The 17,808-nt window shown below is 35.5% G+C and overlaps 1 protein-coding gene across 2 annotated transcripts in view; it reads right to left on the bottom strand.

Moving 5' to 3' along the window:
* Positions 1-17,808, bottom strand: part of CBFB (core-binding factor subunit beta) — a 95,742-nt gene that overhangs the window by 38,387 nt on the left and 39,547 nt on the right. For both annotated transcript variants that reach the window (XM_037815983.1, XM_037815982.1), the window contains exon 4: positions 608-724. In XM_037815983.1, the coding sequence (XP_037671911.1) occupies positions 608-724 (117 nt within the window). The remainder of the gene's footprint in view (positions 1-607; positions 725-17,808) is intronic.

Raw genomic sequence — 17,808 nt, 5'->3', positions numbered from 1 at the left:
ATTTGGGTGATGAATGTACAACTATGTAATGGTACTGTAAACAATCGAAAGTACGATTTGTTTTGTATGACTGCGTGGTATGTGAATATATCTCAATAAAATGATGATTAAAAAAAAAATTCAATAGATTTTCTGGAATAAATGCTTCCCAATTATGGCCTCTGGTCAATTTCCCGAGACTTCATTTGACAGTTATTTTTTTACAATTTTGTAGTTTGGTCATTGTTTTTTGGGGAAGATATGTTGAGCTCCTCATTCAGTCATTCCAGAAGACCCACTCCTACACTTTATTTCACTGTTGTTTTTTTTTCCTTGTAATATTCTAAAGATCAAGGACAAATATTAAACAGAATCATTTACTGGACTTTCAGGTTCTCCACTGAGCAGACTGGGGTAATTCAATGAAATTCTGAACTATGAAGGAAAAACTTTCTCAAAATACAGATCAGAATTTGAGTCTGAACACCTTCAGGAATCCTCAATATTAACTGAGCATGATAATTTTTATACACTCTCAAAATCTGGGTAAAATAGGTCCCCAAACAAAGGTAAGATTAGGGGCTAAATAAAGAGACTATGCTCAGTAACAGCTTTGAAGTCACCCTACCTGGGCTCGCTCCTCATCAAACTCCAGGCAGCCCATACCGTCCAATCTCTGTAGATCAATCCAGCCTTTCCAGATAACACAGACACCATTCAGAATCATGGGAGCCTTCAAATACACCTAAAACACAGGATGAAAACCAACAAAAAGCCATGAGACACAAGAAAATCAAAGAATTAAGCTTACTTATATAATAAACTCTCATTTTCTTAAAGAAAATAAAAGATGGACACAATTATAAAATTAAGAATTACAGAACAATATAGAAACCATAGCCTCTGTCCATATAACTGTAAACTGAATTAACCTGGCCTACCAGGATTTTATTTCTAGTAACAATTCTTCCAGCTTTTTTTTATATTCATTATATTGAGATATATTCACATACCACGCAGTCATACAAAACAAATCATACATTTGATTGTTCACAGTACCATTACATAGTTGTACATTCATCACCAAAATCAATCCCTGACACCTTCAGTACCACACACACAAAAATAACAATAATAATAATTAAAGTAAAAAAGAGCAATTAAAGTAAAAAAGAACACTGGGTGCCTTTGTCTGTTTGTTTCCTTCCCCCATTTTTCTACTCATCCATCCATAAACTAGACAAAGGGGAGTGTGGTCCTTATGGCTTTCCCAATCCCATTGTCACCCCTCATAAGCCACACTTTTATACAATCGTCTTCAAGATTCATGGGTTCTGGGTTGTAGTTTGATAGTTTCAGGTATCTACCACCAGCTACCCCAATTCATTAGAACCTAAAAAGGGTTGTCTATATTGTGTATAAGAGTGACCACCAATATACCTCTTGGCTCCTTTTGGAATCTTCTGCCACTGAAGCTTATTTCATTTCCTGCTAAAGCTGATTTTTAAAACAAATCAACTTTAATATCAATCAGGAGATTTGTTAAACATAGATCTGTATTTAGAATGTCTGGAGTGTTTCTGGTTAAACAGTATAGTCTCTAATCAGAGCCTTCCATAATTTGCTAATTATTTCACATCATTTATGCAGTTAGTATTAATTATAAAATGTTAAGTCAACATAGAAATGTTAAATCAATTATAAAATGATTATAAATCAATTATAAAATATTAAATCAATACAGAAATGTTAGATAATAAATATTTAATGATATTCTACTCTTGGGCACCACTAGCTATTTATCATGTTGTGTTTTCTAGTCTCAACCAAGGGTGATTTTGTCCCCCAGAGAACAACTGGCAATGTCTGAAGACATTTTTTGTTGTCATGACTGGTGGGTGCTACTGGCATCTGGTGGGTTCAGCCAGGGGATGCTACTGAACATACAAGAATGCACAGGACAGTCCCCCACAACAAAGGAGTACCCAGTCCAACATGTCAACAGTGCCAAGGTTGAGAAACCCTGGACTAGAGAAATCTTTTAAAAAAGACTGTTGAAGCAAGGTCTTGAAAAAATATTACATTTTAGTTTAACTACAGAATGACAGGAGGTGAACAGAGATCCAAAGTTTAAAAAAAATGGCTTGGGAATAGTTGTATTAATTGTAACAGGATTTTTTTTCCCCAAAGTGAAATAAACTCAGATTTCAAAAGGAAAAAAAAAAATTGTCTAAATGAAAGGATTTATATTTAGCAGTTTAAAAGTTGCCTAGACTATAAAATTAAATTTCAAAATTCAGATATATATGTTTTATAGGCAATTTAAGTGTTCTTAGTAGAAAAATTGTTTCTTGAACCTTGAATTTAGTTTTAGAAGTGAGTTCCTAACAATTTTCTTGATAAATCCATTGGAAATTTTATCCTGAAATTTTTGCTAGTCCATTCTTGATTTGTTCAACCTTTGTACTGAATATTAAAAAACAGCGTTTCATTGTTAAGTCAAATTTAAAACTTAAAACTACCCTATTTATCAAGCATTGTGTACCTTGTGTCCTGATAACTTACCTAATTTTGCATTTCTGAAGATTACCAATTCAGCATGTTTAATGGTATTATAGATTCAGAAGAGTTCACTAAATCATGAGTTGATTTCACAGAATGTAAAATCAAACTGGGCCATTTATATTAAAATTGTAATATGAATATACAAGAATGGTAGAAAATAATGCTGAGTTAGTGTGGAGCTCTGCCACTGTAGGTTTGTTACACACCTCTCAGGCCTTTGTGACAGGGGCTGGTAATGAAAAATGGAGTATGGATGAATGAGTAGAAAAACGGGGGGAAAAAAAAAGGCACCCAGTGTTCTTTTTCACTTTAATTTTTATTCTTATTTTTGTGTGTGTGGTAATGAAAATGTCCAAAAATTAATTTTGGTGATGAACGCACAGCTATATAATGGTGCTGTGAACAACTGAATGTACACTTCGTATGACTGCATGGTATGTGAATATATCTCAATAAAAATGAATTTTAAAAATAAATAAATAAAATAAAAAATGGAATAAGAAATTGTTAGAGATAATGGATTCTAGTCTTGATATTGTCAAAGTCAATTATAATATAGTTGACTTAGCTAATATGAGAGAAACTTGTAGAAATTGTACATTTTCATCATAACATTTTCATTATCCATAAATTATTCTGACTCTCTAAATACAGGACCATCTGACTAAATCTGTTTTACTGTGAAAGATAGTGTAACAGTATTGTTAACTTTGCCTTAACTTTGTTTACAACGCTAAAGGCTTATATCAATGTATAAACATAGCATGGGGGCTTTTTGTTTTGTTTCCTTTTTATATTTTGGAGTCAGGGGATGGAGGGCACTTATTGTCAGGTCTGTTTCACAAAAAAACAGGCTTCCCTTATTTTCTAACTGTTTAATAAATTCATATTCAGTGGCTTAAATTGCAAATATATATGTATGTGTATATATTTATATAAAGTTTTAAAGCCACAGGGTTTGCCCATATATATAATACCAAACGTGTCTAGCTTAAATTGCAAATATATATGTATGTGTATATATTTATATAAAGTTTTAAAGCCACAGGGTTTGCCCATATATATAATACCAAACGTGTCTAGAAAGTAAGTTAACTCCAAACCTAGTTATTTCAACTTATTTAAAAATTCTTAAGTACTATAAACTAAAGAAACCAATTAAAACTAAAAAAATTTTTGAATACCAAGCATTTTGAATTTTCGATAAATGGGAATGTTTTATTTCCCCATTCAATACTTTTAGGTGAGAAAATTAGCCTGACTTTCTATGTCACATCCAATAATCATATCCGCTGTACATTAGAGAATTTTCTAAAATAAAGTATCCCAGGGTGCTATAAGATTTCAAGTCACAGACAAATTAAAATATATTTCCTATACTTGATGCACTGAAGTAAAAAAAGGTATCTTGATAAAGTTTAGAAAGATCTTCAACATTGCTGAAACAAAAAGTGTTTTTCATCTGGTAAACCTTCAACTTTATCAAAAAAACTCCTACACCCTTATGTTTTAGAATTAATTGAAGTTTACATTTTATTAACTTCTTCAAAAAGTCAATTTCTTCACCATTCTTTTTCAAGAAAATAAATAACCTTAGAGCAAAAGCTATGAGCTTTAGCCATGATTTCCAAATTCAAATTATTTTAATTTTTTATCACTAAATTAATTCTCATATTGGCTCAAAATATAATTATTCTCAAAAGCACTTAAGACTCCATTAAGAAAAGGTGCTAATGCGATCATCATGAGTTGAATATTTTATTGTGATCCAGATAAGAAACATAAGAGAAATTAATTAAAGTTCCTACAATCTTTCCCACCCAACACCATACTACCTTAAAAGTTACTTTTAAAAACATTGTTGTTAGGTTTTCTCTGCCTTCTTTCTTTAACATGGGCTTCTGAAAAAAAATCATAGATTTTTATTGCTTTATCATTTACTACCTTGAAGAAGATTTTGTAAAATGCAGAGAAATCAGAACTTCAAAAATCCAGGCTATCAAATAAATATATTTTTATTAAATGAGGGTCTTCACTTACCTACACCAAATATATTTTCTTTGGATAATCCCAGTGCTTTGTGAACTAAAAATCAGCGTTATTTAATACCTATATAATTACATAAATTGCCAAGGCAGGGTCTCATTTTGAGGAAAAAACTAGAAGCATTTTTTTTTCTTTTTTACTTGATTCAACAGTTTCTTCAACAAAGAGTCTTAGGATCTCCTTGTTTTTAGAGATGTTTAATTAAAAAATTGACTACCAATACTCATAAATATGCTGGAAAAATTATTACTGAGACACCTGTAAAATAAAACCTGTAGGACTTATGCTTTCTTTGTACATATTTATGTCACTTTCCTTCAATACTAAACACGTCATTTTTCCTGTTAAGGGCTCCAATAAACCACATTGAAGCGATTTCCACTTATATCTTGAGAAAAAGAACATAAGTCCCATTTCTTCTCCGATTTGGACCAAGGGAAACAGTCTACAGTTACAGCTGAAACCGTTTAACCACACATTTCCTTCTGTACTGATAAGTACACATTCCCTTCCACATTGTGTATTTAAAACTCCAATGATGTGCACCTAGTCAAGCAAGCGACTATGGCTACTTTATACTCGATACCCCACAAAACCTAAAAACAATATCCCTCTATGCTTCACACCAATATAGCTTTAATCACCACATCTTCCAATAAAGATTTATACCTTAACCCCTCTAACAGGGGGGAAGGGGAAGCACACAGTGTAGCACATAACATTTCACCTATAAATGTATATCAATACTTAAAATTCATATACTAATCATGGAAAGAACTTCTTCATTTAGTAGCAGAGAAAGGTCAACTTAAACTGAATCAGATTTTATATTCTTCCTCAGTGGTTTATTTCTTTTAGAACTGAAGATTCTATAATCTCTTAGCTTATTCACATTTATTAACTTTCACAGTCAAAAATATTCTTATGAAGTTACTAAATTTAAAAATCCCATTTATTACTGCTTTACAAATGTGCTCTTACAACAAAGAAAACCATTGATCCGTTTTAGGAAATTCCTAAATGGGTCAGAAAATGGCTACAACTCTGAATCATAGCTAGTGTATGAAATCATAATTAAAAATAATATTTAGATGATCCTGATGATCCTGGTTTTATGTGTAGACCTTCAAAGAAACATTTGGAGCTTTCATGTATTCATGAAGACCAAACCTCAAAGTACAAATAAATTTTGTCTCTTAACAGTTTGGCACTTTACAGTGTAATTCAATAATGTCATTTAAACACCAAGACTTTTTTCACTGAAAATGATGATGCTTTATTTCTAACTTGGAGAAGAAAATTTATTAGCATGTGACCTAGGGATTAAACCATTGTCCCAAAACAATGAAATATTTTACACAAAACGGATTCCATAAAGCCTTTAACTTACAAAACAGATAGATTAAGCTAATCACACACAAAAACAAAATAGCCTGTTTATCTTTCTAAAAGTCAAGTATCAAAGAATGTGTTTTGAGACTTCACAGAAGGTTAAAAGTGACTACAGTTTCACATTTTATGTTCTCTTGGAAATAAAGTACATTAATTTAACAAAATTTTTATTAATTCAAGCTCTAAATAACAGTATTATGCATGTTATCACTTTATTTTCACATTCTGTAACTTTAAATTCCACATAACTCTAGCAGGAAAGCCGCAGCAAAAACATGCTTGCACCATCATCTAAAGGATGAATAAATAAAATGTGGTATATAATCCACACAATGGAATATTATTTGGCCACAAAAAGGAAAGAAGTTCTGATAACATGCTACCAAAACGGATAAACCTTAAAAACATACTAAGTGAAAGAAGTCAAGAAAAGGCCACACATTATAAGACTCCACTTTTTTGAAGTGGCCAGAATAGGCAAATCCATAGAGACAGAAGGCAGATTAGTAGTTGTCAAGGGCTGGGGGAAGAGGAGAATAGGGAGTGGCTGTTAATGGGCATGGAATTTATTTTGGGGGTGGTAATGTTTAGGAATTAGATAGTGGTGATGGTTGCACAACTCTGTGACTATCTATTTTGTAAATTAAAGGCTTTATGGAATCTGTTTTGTGTAAAAACCATGGAATTGTACACTCCAGAAAAAGAATGAATTACATATGTGAATATCTCAATAAAGCAGTTATAAAAATATTTGCAACCATTTTTATGCTACATTGAGTGATACTTATGAGGTATCCAAGTGGAGATTTTGAGTAGGCAGTTATGTATGGGATTCCAGCATTCTGAGAAGAGAACTGGGATGATGATATAAATCTAGCAGCTATAAACAATATTATGGCCTTTAAATTCAGGGAAATGGAAGAGGGATTTCCCAAGAAGTGAAAAGAGGGAAAGAAGAGCCCCCAGGAAGACCCTGAATAAACCCAACTTGTAGATGTTGGATATATGAAAAGAACCCAGCCAAGCAGACAATGAATAGCCAGTGAGGTAGAGGAAAACATGTAAGGTGCCCAGTGGCTAAGGGTTAAATTATAGGCCCTAAGTAAAAATTTCCCCTTTGTTAGCTATATTCTATAATATATGATTTTTTATGGGATCTCAGACAATTCATAATTTTTAGCATTTATTTAAGGCAGGGGTCTTAATCTGGAGTTCAGGGAATCCATGGGAAGGTTTCGGTTTACGGATAGGTTTTGAGAAGACCAGAAACGTTCTAAAATTCTGTATAAAAATGTATGTGTTTGTGCCCATGTGCATTTTTCTAAGATTTCATCAGATTCTCAAAGGACTCTGCAATGCATAAAGGGTTCAGTTATGATAATAACAACTCCATTGTTACCCCTCCCTCATAGACACCAAGGTCTTTCTAGCACAGAGCTTGAGTGATGATAAAAACTCTTAATCTAGGAAATGGAACAAATTACTTAAGTAGTTGAAAACTAGTAAACCTGTCTTTTGAAATATAAGGTAAGTGTCAGAGAGAGAGAGATTGGCCAATTTCTCATTTATCAATCTGCACAAATAGTTCCTTCTCTGAGGCTCTGGAGGCTCCTTATTCTGAGGATATCTAAATTTAGAATAAGCAGTAGCAACTGCCCTTTCCTCTACAATATTACCTACTTATAGAAAAGATCAGGGCTTCTAGCTCCTAGGGATCTGGGCTGAGAGATAGAAATTGGGGGTGCAAAGGAATAACAGAAAGAGTTCCCTTTTTTGAATGGTTCTAAGGAAGATAAATTCAAGATAATTAAAGCAGAACAACTGCAGTTTTGCAAAGAAGACCCCTATGTACACCAGTACTGAGCTGTAAAATCAATATATACAGAAACCAAGTGTCAAAGCTATTGACAAAAGCAAGAATCAAAGACTGTGTCCTCAAAAAATCCCTTTCAATTGGAAACAATGTTTTACTTCTCTGTGATAAGCTATTTAAGCTTAAACATTTGTAACTCCAGTCTATAAACTAAGGCATTAGGAAAACACTAACAGGGAATGAGATATTAATTTTAGAGGCGATCAGTACCTTAGGTCCTTAGCAAATACTGAAAAACTAACAGAAGAGCAGAAAACCTAGCTAGAATTTATAAATTTTTTTCTTGTAACTTCTCCTTAATTTCAATTTCAAAAGACCAACCTATTCAACAAATATTTATTACTTGTCAACTATAAGCAGTGTTATAAAGGAAGTGAGGAAAAAAGATGACTTTTAAAAAGACTTCTATCCCACCATGGAAAAAGATTCCAACACCACAATAGCACTGCATGTTAACGTGAAGTCTTTAATGAGGAAGAGGTGACTATATAAAAAATAACGGCAAGAATTAAAATTTAACTCACCAATTAAATTTAAGTTAGACATTTAACTCTTAAGATCTCTGGGATGTACCATGGATGGTAAAATTTTAAGAAACTGTATTTGTCAGATTTGCAAACTCCATTTAAAGACTACAGTTTTTACAAAGTTGCATATAACTGTGACTAGGAAATATCATCAGATGATTATCCAAAAAATCCAAAAAATTCGACAAGAAAACCAAGTAACTTAATGAGTTCAATAATGTGGCTGGGTGTAAATAAATAAACAAAAAACAACAACTTTCCTATATTACAACAGTAACTATTTAACAAGAAACATGTCGTCTCAAGAAGAAAATGCCTAACTTCTGAGACATACAAAAATATCTGAAAAACTAAAAAGATATGTTCTTGGATGGAAAAACTACAAACGCCAATTTATCCTGAAGTAATCCTTATATTAATAAAAGTCCATGTGAGGCATGCAACTAGGTGAATGGACCCTGAAGACACTATGTTAAGTGAAATAAGCCAGAAACGAAAAGACAAACATTGTAACACCTCACTAACATGAACTAACCATAAACTGCAAAATCTGAGAACTGACCCTGAGAGCACAGGTTATCAGGGGAAGGCTTACTGTAAAGGTTCCTAGATTGTTAGCTCTTACAGCAGTCACATCTATTCCTGAGTTGTAGTGGTTATCTCTAAATCCTGAGATGGTGGGCTCTTTGTGTATAACCTGGTCAGTCCCTGAAACTTTGGGTATCTGTGTGACATCTGAGTCTCAGAGCCAGAATTTGGCAGCTACGAATGTCAGCATTACCCCATACAGCAACTGTTAAAAGACTGAAAAAGAGATCAGACTTCAATTAGAGATATGAACAAAATGGAACCTTTAATAGGGAGTAAGCTCTTGGCAGTTTGTACAGGTTAGTAATGTGACCCGATACATCCCAGAGAAATTTGAGCAGAGAATAAAAAAGTATTTGCAAAGCCCCCCTTGAGGGACTCAGGGAAAATGTGGAAATATTAAACTTCCCCATGTGGGGAATTCCTGATATTCTCGCAAGCACTGGGGACTACCACTTAAGAAGGCTGAGCCCTCAATCTTGGGGCTTGCCCTTATGAAGCTAAGGAAAGGCTAAGTTTACTTATAATTGTGACAAAGAGTCAATCCCAGAGAACCTCTTTTGTTGCTCATATGTGGTCTCTCTCGAAGCCACCTTGGCAGGTGGACTCACTGCACCCCACCCCCACCCCCTGTACATGGGGTATGACTCCCAGGAGTAAATCTCCCTGGCAAAGTGGGACATGACTCCCAGGGATAAATCTGGACCTGGCATCATGAGATTGAGAAAGCCTTCTTGACCAAAATGGAGAAGAGAAATGAAAACAAAATAAAGTTTCAGAGGCTGAGAGATTTCAAATGGAGTTGAGGGGTCATTCTGGAGGCTATTCTTATGCATTACATAAATATCCATTTTTAGTTTTTAGTGTATTAGAAGAGCTAGAAGGAAATATTTGAAACTGCTGAACTGCAATCCAGTAGCCTTGATTCTTGAAGATGACTGTATAACTATATAGCTTACATGGTGTGGCTGTGTGATTGTGAAAACCTTGTGGCTCACACTCCCTCTATCCAGTGTACGGACAGATGAATAGAAAAATAGGGACAAAACGTAAATGAATACTGGGGGGGGGGGGGGTTTGGGGGACTGGGATGTTTTGGGTGTTCTTTTTTACTTTTATTTTTCTTCTTTTTTTTTGGAGTAATGAAAATGTTCAAAAATTGATTAGGGTGGATGAATGCACAACTATGTGACGATTTGATGAACAATTGTACGTTTTGGAAGACTGTATGGTATGTGAATATATCTCAATAAAATTGCATAAAAAAACAAAAGTCCAAATCTCAAAATGTTTTCTGAAATGAGAAATAAGCCTACAGTTCATATAAAAGAATCAGACCATGCAAGAAAATCGTACAAAAGAGTAAAGATGGACGATCCAAGATGGCAGATTAGGAGAGAGAGCAAAACACTTCTCCGTGAAAAACACTAGATAAAAGACAGAAAGTGCTCCAGAATACTAGTTCCAGTGTTGTCCTGGCTGGACGAGGTCCACAAAATCCACAGGGTCTGTGCACTTGGTGAAACCGAGAATCTGCGTTCAGAAACCAGTGAGTGAAGCTGCTGGGGAAACAGCAGCCATGCCACGGTTGGGAGAAACTAGGGGTTGGCGTTTGGAGATCAATTAGTTTAAAAACACCAAAAGTGGCTGTGGATCCGGCAGCAAGAGCTGTGCAGTTGAATGTGGTGGGGAGTGCCTTCCATGCCCTGGCACCTGCCTCAGTTATCTGGCATGGACAATAGCCTTTCACACATCTGCAGCTAATTGTCACAGAGCTAAGAAGGCAGAGGTCCGCAATAGAGGGAAATTACCATGCCCTGTATAGCCATCTTCTCAGCGGGCTGGGAACACCCCTGCACAGCACCGCGGCTGAGAGCTTTCCTAGGGGATTTTGTTCACCTATGATGTTGCACACTCTTCCCTCTGCAGATGCCCATGGAGGGCACGGCTTTGAGGCAGGGTCCTGCACGGAAGTCCCAAGGGCCCTACACCAATCACAGGGACTTGTGGGTCCGCAGCCGAGAAAGACTGTGGGCAGTCTGAGCTGAAGGGTTGGACTTGTACAACAGCTTTAAGTCTCCAGGAACTGCTGGGAGATTTGAGTCTTACAGCCGCCTTCTCTAACTGCACGGGGCACCCCAGACCCTCCACCTTCAGGGCTGGCTGCACCAACTACACATGGAAATTTGGTGCACTGATTGGACCCCCACAAGATTCAGACCCCCACTCGCTGCAGAGAAGAAACTGGGGAGAAATGGCTTGAGGGTTATAGGTGACTCAGGGGCACCATCTGCTGGTAAGCCAGAGAAAGTGCACTCCACCAAGCTGCAGCTATGACAAATTATAGATAATTGTTCAAATAAGCCTGCATATCCTAAAAGAACCCTATCAAGATAAGCAAATGCCAAGAGGCCAAAAACAACAGAAAATTTTAAAGCATATGACGAAATCAGAAGATATGGATAACCCAAACCCAAAACCCCAAAGCAAAAAATCAGAGAGACACAGTACTTGGAGTAATTAAATCAAAGAAGTAATCACAAACAACATCATCATGGCACAGGAGATAAAGGATATGAAGAAGACCCTAGAAGAGCATAAAAAATAATTTGCAAGAGTAAATAAAAAAACAGACGATCTTACGGAAATAAAAGAAAATGCTGATCAAATTAAAAAGATTCTGGATACACAAAGTACTAGATTAGAGAAAGCTGAGGAAAGAATAAGCAAACTAGAAGAGTGCAGAATGGAAAGTGAAAGTACAAAAGAAATAATGGAGAAAAAATTGAAAAAATAACAACGGATCTCAGGGATATGATGGACAACATAAACAGCACAAATATAAGAATCACTGGTGTTCCAGAAGGGGGAAGAAGAGGGTAAACGTCTAGGAAGAGTATTCAAAGAAATTGTTGGGGAAAACTCCCCAACTCTTCTAAACAACATAAATATGCAAATCATAGACACCCAACGAACTCCAAACAGAATAAATCCAAATAAATCCACTCCGAGAAATATTCTGATCAGAGTGTCAAATGCTGAAGAGAAGGAGCAAGTTCTGAAAGCAGCAAGAGAGAAGCAAGTCACCATATACAAGGGAAACATAAGACTAAGCAGTGACTACTCAGCGGCTACCATGGAGGCGAGAAGGCAGTGGTACAACATATTTAAAATTATGAAAGAGAAAAATTGCCAACCAAGAATTCTTCAAATTTGAGGGCGAGCTTAAAATCTTCACAGACAGACAAATGCTAAGAGAATTTGCTAACAAGAGACCTGCCCTACTTGAGATACCTTTAGGAGCCCTACCAGCAGAGAAATAAAGAAAGGAGAGAGAGGTATGAAGAAGGGTTCAAAACTATGGAGATTTAGTAAGGGTACATTAAAGGAAATACAGAGAGGGAAAAAATATACCCGATAAACATAAACCAAAGGATAGGATGGCTAATTCAAGAAATGGCTTCAGAATAACAACACTGAATGTGAATGATTAGACTCTCCAATTAAAATATAAAGATTGGCAGAATGGATTGAAAAATATGAACCGTCAATATGTTGCATACAAGAGACTCATCTTAGACACAGGAACACAAGAAATCAAAAGTCAAATGGTGGAAAAAAATATTCCATGAAAGCTACAGCCAAAAGAAAGCAGGAGTAGCAATATTAATCTCAGATAAAATAGACTTTAAATGCAAGGATGTTATAAGAAACAAAAAAGGTGACTAAATACTAATAAAAGGGACAATTTAATAAGAAAAAATAACAATCATAAATGTCTATGCACCCAATCAAGGTGCCCCAAAATACATGAGACAAACATTGGCAAAACTGGAAGAAGCAACAGATGTTTCCACAATAATTGTGGGACACTTCAATACATCATTCTCTCCTATAGATAGATCAACCAGACAGAGGACCAATAAGGAAACTGAAAACCTGAACAATCTGATAAATGAATTTCAATTAACAAACATATATAGAACATCACATCCCAAATCACCTGGATACACATTATTCTCTAGTGCTCACTGAACTTTCTCCAGAATAGATCATATGCTGGGCCATAAAACAAGCCTCAATAAATTTAAAAAGACTGAAATTATTCAAAGCACATTCTCTGATCACAAAGGAATACAATTAGAAGTCAATAACTATCAGAGACTTAGGAAATTCACAAATATCTGGAGGTTAAACAACCACACACCTAAACAATCAGTGGGTTAAAGAGTAAATAGCAAGAGAAATCACTGAACATAGAGAGACAAATGAAATTGAGAACACAGCATATCAAAACTAATGGGATGCAGCAAAGGTGGTACTGAGGGGGAAATTTATAGCTCTAAATGCATATATTAAAAAGGAAGAAAGAGCTAAAATTGAAGAACTAGTGGAACAACTGAAGAAGCTAGAAAATGAACAGCAAACTAATCCTAAACCAAGTAGAAGAAAAGAAATAACAAGGATTAAAGCAGAAATAAATGACATACAGAACAAAAAAAACAAACAATAGAATAAGTAACATCAAAAGTTCCTTCTCTGAGAAGATGAACAAGATTGACAAGCCCCTAGCTAGACTGACAAAATCAAAAGAGAGAAGACCCAAATAGAAAAAATAATAAATGAGAGAGGCAACATTACTTTGGATCCCAAAAAAATTTTAAAAATTATAAGAGTATACTATGAACAACTGTATGACAACAAACTGCATCATGGAGAGGAAATGGACAATCTCCTGGAAACACATGAACAACCTAGACTGACCAGAGAAGAAATAGAGAACCTCAACCAATCAATCACAAGCAAAGAGACCCAATCAAATCAGTCATCAAAAAGCTTCCCGCAAATAAATGCCCAGGGCCAGATGGCTTCACAGGGGAATTCTATCAAGCTTTCCAAAAAGAACTGACACCAATCTTACTTAAACTCTTTCAAAACACTGAAGAAAATGGAACACTACCTAACTCATTCTATGAAGCTAACATTAATCTAATACCAAAACCAGGCAAAGATGCTACAAGAAAGGAAAACTACAGGCCAATCTCCCTAATGAATACAGATGCAAAAATTCTCAACAAAATACTTGCAAATCGAATCCAAAGACACATTAAAAAAATCATACACCATGACCAAGTGGGGTTCGTTCCAGGCCTGCAAGGATGGTTCAACATAAGAATATCAATCAGTGTAATACAACACACTAACGAATCAAAAGGGAAAAATCAAATGATCATCTCAATTGATGCTAAAAATGCATTCAACAAAATCCAGCATCCTTCTTTGATGAAAATACTTCACAAGGTAGGAATTGAAGGAAACTTCCTCAATATGATAAAGGGCACATATGAAAAACCCACAACCAGCCTAGTACTCAATGGCGAGAGACTGAAAGCCTTCCCTCTAAGATCAGGAATGAGACAAGGACACCTGCTGTCACCACTGTTATTCAACATTGTGCTAGAAGTGCTAGCCAGGGCAATCTGGCAAGACAAAAAAAATAAAAGGCATCCAAATTGGAAAGGAAGAAGTAAAACTGTCATTATTTGCACATGATATAATCTTATATCTGGAAAACCCTGAGAAATCCATGACACACTACTCGAGCTAATAAACAAATTTAGCAAAATAGAAAGATACAAGATTAATGGCACATTAAGTCAGTAATGTTCCTATACACCAGAAATGATCTAACTGAAGAGACACTCAAGAAAAAGATACCATTTTCAATAGCAACTTAAAAAATCAAGTACCTACGAATAAACTTAACCAAGAATGTAAAAGACCTATACATAGAAAACCATGTAACTTTACTAAAATAAATAGAAGGGGACCTAAAAGATGGAAAAACATTCCTTGTTCATGGATAGGAAGGCTAAATGCCATTAAGATGTCAATTCTACCCAAACTCACCTACAGATTCAATGCAATTCCTATCAAACTTCCAACGACCTACTTTGCAGACTTGGAAAAGCTAGTTGTCAAATTTTTTTTTTATTTTTTTTTATTTTTTTTAATCTTCATTTTATTGAGATATATTCACATACCATGCAGTCATACAAAACGAATCATACTTTCGATTGTTCACAGTACCATTACATAGTTGTACATTCATCACCTAAATCAATCCCTGACACCTTCCTTAGCACACACACAAAAATAACAAGAATAATAATTAGAGTGAAAAAGAGCAATTGAAGTAAAAAAGAACACTGGGTACCTTTGTCTGTTTGTTTCCTTCCCCTATTTTTCTACTCATCCATCCCTAAACTAGACAAAGTGGAGTGTGGTCTTTATGGCTTTCCCAATCCCATTGTCATCCCTCATAAGCTACATTTTTATACAATTGTCTTCGAGATTCATGGGTTCTGGGTTGTAGTTTGATAGTTTCAGGAATCCACCACCAGTTACCCCAATTCTTTTTTTTTTTCTTTTAAATGCAATTTTATTGAGATATATTCACATAATATACAATCCTTCAAAGTGTACAATCAGTTATTCATAGTTGTGCATTGATCATCACAGTCTTTGACATTTTCATTACTCCAAAAAATAAAATAAAAATTAGAATAAAAAAGAACATACAAAACATTCCATTCCCGTGTCCCCCATTGTTCATTTACTTTTTTTCACACTCATTCATTGTTTTTTTAACTTAATCAAAAAATTTGAAAAACAAACAATAAAAAGACATTGCAAACAAAACCAAAACAAAGGAATAAGAGAAAACAAATAAACTAAAATAACTACATTGCTTCCAACCTGTTCCTACCCTACCCCAAGAAAATAAACAGACTAGGACAAAGGAATAAGAAAAACAAATAACCTAAAATAACTGCACTTCTGTGAACTTGTTCCTACCTTACCCCTCAGAAATTAACAAACCATAGTCATTTCTGAGAATTCCCAGAACATTGAGTTTACCCTCTATGGCTTTTCTGTATTAGATTATTGTTCCCCCTTCACTATTTGCTGTCTATCATTAAGTCCGCTATATTATACGATAAAAACCATTTATTTTACATTTTTCACAGTGTTCACATTGGTGTTAACATAGAATATTTCTCTTTTTGCAGCAGTTACTTTTTTTTTTATCATCATTTTATTGAGATATATTCACATACCACGCAGTCATACAAAACAAACTGTACTTTCGATTGTTTACAGTACCATTAAATAGTTGTACATTCATCACCTACATCAATCCCTGACACCTTCATTAGCACACACACAAAAATAACAAGAATAATAATTAGAGTGAAAAAGAGCAATTGAACTAAAAAAGAACACTGGGTACCTTTGTCTGTTTGTTTCCTTCCCCTACTTTTCTACACATCCATCCATAAACTAGACAAAGTGGAGTTTGGTCCTTATGGCTTTCCCAATCCCATTGTCACTCCTCATAAGCTACATTTTTATACAACTGTCTTCGAGATTCATGGGTTCTGGGTTGTAGTTTGATAGTTTCAGGTATCCACCACCAGCTACCCCAATTCTTTAGAACCTAAAAAGGGTTGTCTAAAGTGTGCGTAAGAGTGCCCACCAGAGTGACCTCTCGGCTCCTTTTGGAATCTCTCGGCTACTGAAGCTTATTTCATTTCCTTTCACATCCCCCTTTTGGTCAAGAAGATGTTCTCCATCCCACGATGCCAGGTCTACATTCCTCCCCGGGAGTCATATTCCACGTTGCCAGGGAGAGTCACTCCCCTGGGTGTCTGATCCCACGTAGGGGGGAGGGCAGTGATTTCACCTTTCAAGTTGGCTTAACCAGAGAGAGAGGGCCATATCTGAGCAACAAAGAGGCATTCGGGAGGAGTCTCTTAGGCACAACCATAGGGAGGCCTAGCCTCTCCTTTGCAGCAACCGTCTTCCCAAGGGTAAAACCTGTGGTAGAGGGCTCAACCCATCAAACCACCAGTCCCCTATGTCTGTGGTCATGTTAGCAACCATCGAGGTGGGGTAGGCCAATACCCCTGCATTCTCCACAGGCTCCTCAAGAGGGCACTACATCTTTTTTTCCTGGTTTTTTTGTTTTTTTTTTTTAACTTTCCCTTCTTTTTTAAATCAACTGTATGAAAAAAAAGTTAAAAAGAAAACAAACATACAATAAAAGAACATTTCAAAGAGACCACAACAAGGGAGTAAGAAAAAGACAACTAACCTAAGATAACTGCTTAACTTCCAACATGTTCCTACTTTACCCCAAGAAAGTTACCTAATATAGCAACATTTCTGTGAACTTGCTCCTACTATATCCATCAGAAATTAACAGACCATAGTCATTCCCGGGCATCCCCAGAACGTTAAATAGCTTATCTGTTCTTCTTGGATTATTGTTCCCCCTTCCTTAATTGCTTTCTATTGCTAGTTCCCCTACATTCTACATTATAAACCATTTGTTTTACATTTTTCAAAGTTCACATTAGTGGTAGCATATAATATTTCTCTTTTTGTGTCTGGCTTATTTCGCTCAGCATTATATATTCAGGGTTCATCCATGTTGTCATATGTTTCACGAGATCGTTCCTTCTTACTGCCGTGTAGTATACCATCGTGTGTATATACCACATTTTATTTATCCACTCATCTGTTGAAGGACATTTGGGTTGTTTCCATCTCTTGGCAATTGTGAATAATGCTGCTATGAACATTGGCGTGCAGATATCTGTTCGTGTCACTGCTTTCCGATCTTCCGGGTATATACCGGGAAGTGCAATCGCTGGATCGAATGGTAACTCTATATCGAGTTTTCTAAGGAATTGCCACACTGACTTCCAGAGTGGCTGAACCATTATACAGTCCCACCAACAATGAATAAGAGTTCCAATTTCTCCACATCCC

Source organism: Choloepus didactylus, chromosome 22 (genome assembly GCF_015220235.1).
Source record: "Choloepus didactylus isolate mChoDid1 chromosome 22, mChoDid1.pri, whole genome shotgun sequence".
Taxonomy (NCBI): domain Eukaryota; kingdom Metazoa; phylum Chordata; class Mammalia; order Pilosa; family Megalonychidae; genus Choloepus; species Choloepus didactylus.
Note: the sequence above shows the minus strand (reverse complement) of the source record. Positions and strands in the feature narration are given on the sequence as shown.